Genomic DNA, 3,260 nt, shown 5'->3' on the forward strand with positions numbered 1-3,260 from the left:
TAGTGTATGTAAGATTTTTTGTTTTTAATGTTTGTTTGAAACTGACAAAAATAATTTGAAGAATGTAATTCTAGGGACAATCAAACGATCTGCAAATTGTATTCCTATAGTATGGAAATATATCTCAACTTATATATACATAAGTTAAGATGTAATCAGAAATTACTGTAATATATAAGAGACCCGTCTAGTCCACCACTAGTCTACATATTTTTTTTACTAGTTACGACACCCCTTGGTCACCGTATATAATAAATGTTAAGGTATTTTATTATCTGGAATTTAATATAAGGTAGCATAGTACAAGGTGTAAATGTATTAAATAATTAAAATATATTTAATTAAAAAATTTTAACAATTTATTGACTTGTTAACACGAACGAATGCGTTTCAATGTTTGATATAAACAACACATTCAGCGGTTCTAATTAATTACTTACTTATAATATAAATGTTCATTAGCTCTTACTTACGTATATAGTATATATTATAAAAGGACTGACAATGCTTGCTACCCTAAAAAAGGAAAAGCCATCTTTTCAATAATTACAATATTATCATTAAGACCTATTGCCACTTAAGAATATATAATGATATAATACAGTTCATATACCTAATTCATTTCATTAGAAAAAAATAGTAACACGTCACAAGTGCAAGATTCGATACAATAGTGCAATCGTAACCGAGTAAATAAATGCGCAAGATGGCCTTATATTAGCTATATTTAAAATATATCATTAGATTCTCTAGAACTTAAAACAAAACACAGATAAATCAAGCCTCGCATTGTTATATTGGTTTTGTAGCTTTGTTTAAAAATCTATAACATATACATTATAGGGCAAGAAATTTTCGAATATTTAAACTGCTACAACTAGGAATTTCAATATGACAATTAAATATCTAATTCATCGTCGCACTGGGAATAAGGTACTAAATATATAGTAAAAAGGATACCGTGAGTAAAGCCCTAATTTTCTATAAACCCTTGACGCGTTCACTTCATAGTTTTTTCTTTAATAACAGTTTCTTTAAAACGTGTAAAATGTTCACCTATCTAGACGATTTAGGCACTGGTTTCGGGATTTTGCGTCGCATGCCTTCTGTCTGATACTCTAAGTTGCACGGCTTAATAAATTCTTGACCACCTTGATGAATCCATTTGTTGCATACTGAAAAAAAAAATATGACGTCACGTTGTGATATGTATGTATGTGTCACCGTAAATTGTGAAAACGTTAGGGAAAAGTAAATTCTCGGCATATAAAATAACTGAGATGGGTTAAATAGCAAGCAAATGTTACGGATCACGATTTTTCGCTAGTAAAATTAAACATAGTATATTTTTGTATAGCAACGGGTACTCATAAAACATCCAGTATCATCCGGCCGTTTCTTTTTCTTCACCCTTCCTAGTTCATACCTTGCTTCCAATCGTCAATCCTGTCCTCATCCCTTTCCCCTTGAAAGTGGGCAGAGCAGGAGGCATTACCTCTGCGAATGTTCATGGACGGTGGTGGTAGCTTACCATCAGGCGACCCGCCAGCTCAGCTACCCGCTTGTGGCATTAAAGTAAACCTTTAGCGTTATTTAAGCTATATAAACTGGTGACGCTTTGTTGCATACTTTTTAAAAATTCCAGGAATTTTGACATCGATAATTATAATTAGTAATTTTATAGTATCCAGTGGTGCTAAGTGCGATTGGCATCATACATTGTGATTAAATTAAAAGTGTCCAATTTAAGTTTGCTATGAATTTTACCAACTAATTTGTTGTGTTTTATAGTGTCCGGTAGTGTTAAGTACTAATAACATCGAATTATGGGTAATTTTATAGTGTCTGGTGGTGCTGTGCTAATAACATCGAATTGTGTGTTTTAAAGTGTCGTGTGATGCTAAGTGCCAAGTGCCAAGTGGTCTCACCCCACTTGGAGCCGCGCAGCACCGGGCAGGCGGCGTGGCGCGTGGCCAGGTCGCCCTCGCCGGACGGGTGCAGGTTGAGCCAGAACACGGCCGCGCCGCGCACCGGGAACACGCTCAGCCCCAGCTCCGTGAACACCGTCGCGCCGCCCTGCGCCACGTCCGACATCTGCGTCGCGTGACGTCACATTTTTATATTTTTTTTTCTTCTTACGGCAAGAAGGTCTTATTTGCAAGTTTGAAGTAATAGGTAGAGAAGGTATGCACGGGAAAGTAGGATAGGACGATGTTATGTGAGGTGTGAGGAATACAGTTTGGCAAAATTAATGCATAATATTCATTAAGATGGAAATTAATAAATATTTTAAATTTATGTGATTGCTAAATATAAAATTCAATGAGAGAAAGAATTTGATCACGAGCCGCTATTCGAAGCTCTCGTAAAAGTAATTTGATCGACGGGTGGGAACATGTGATAAAATTTATTCTACTCATTTTTCGGTTTCATCCACCATTATACTAACGCCATCTATTAATTTGCAATCAGCTGAACCAATGAGAAACGTTATTTCGATAATAAGAATATTGTATTGATGTGAAAATTTTACTTTTTTATACTATACGATACTTTATAAGTGAAAAATTTAATTTATTATTATTTTTAACAATCACAACAATTATTGCGGCGATGTTTGTAAATAGTTACGTAGTAAGTAGTAGAAACGTGCATTTCACTTACATAGAATAAAACTGTAGCAATCCTGTTGCCGTTGAACTTTTCGAATGCACTCTCTTGTTTCTGCAACAAGGTTCTCTGTCATTATAACACAAAAACAAAATCATTAAAAATTTAATTAATGAAGTAGAATATGCACCCAAATATACATAATTGATTTAAATATTTAACAAGAGGTTGTGGTCACACACTACATAAAATTTATAACGGAGCAAGTCTAGTATACAGCTGTAGGAATTCGACATTCTAACTACGAAGAACTAAAAACAATAATAACAATACAATTCAATCATACTTAAATTGAGTTATATTGCAGCTTAAAAATATCTGTGTGGATCAGAGTGGATTACAAGCTATTGCACAAGCATTCTGATCCACTGAACCATAAACAATTATTACAAGAGAAATACAATCAAAATAAATAAATAGATAAATAAATTTAACTACTCAACGCTAGTTTAAGCTCGAAAATCAACCTTATTCGCATGAGTCAAAGTCGGATTTCGTCCGTTGCGGTTGCGGGTGTGGGTGTGGGTGCGGGTGCGGGGCGGGTATGGGTACGGGTACGGGTGCGGGTGCGGGAGAGAGGGCGGATGTGG

The 3,260-nt window shown here is 35.0% G+C and overlaps 1 protein-coding gene across 3 annotated transcripts in view; it reads right to left on the reverse strand.

The window, feature by feature from the left end:
* Positions 1-345: 345 nt before the first annotated feature.
* LOC119834485 (prolyl 4-hydroxylase subunit alpha-1) overlaps positions 346-3,260 on the reverse strand; it is a 14,257-nt gene continuing 11,342 nt past the window's right edge. For 2 of the 3 annotated variants that reach the window (XM_038358859.1, XM_038358860.1), the window contains exons 10-12: positions 2,665-2,739; positions 1,929-2,094; positions 346-1,175 (exon numbers count right to left, since the gene is read on the reverse strand). In XM_038358859.1, the coding sequence (XP_038214787.1) occupies positions 1,057-1,175; positions 1,929-2,094; positions 2,665-2,739 (360 nt within the window). In that variant the 3' untranslated portion in view covers positions 346-1,056. The remainder of the gene's footprint in view (positions 1,176-1,928; positions 2,095-2,664; positions 2,740-3,260) is intronic. The other variant, XM_038358861.1, reaches the window with a different exon arrangement.

This window comes from Zerene cesonia, chromosome 19 (assembly GCF_012273895.1).
Source record: "Zerene cesonia ecotype Mississippi chromosome 19, Zerene_cesonia_1.1, whole genome shotgun sequence".
NCBI lineage: Eukaryota > Metazoa > Arthropoda > Insecta > Lepidoptera > Pieridae > Zerene > Zerene cesonia.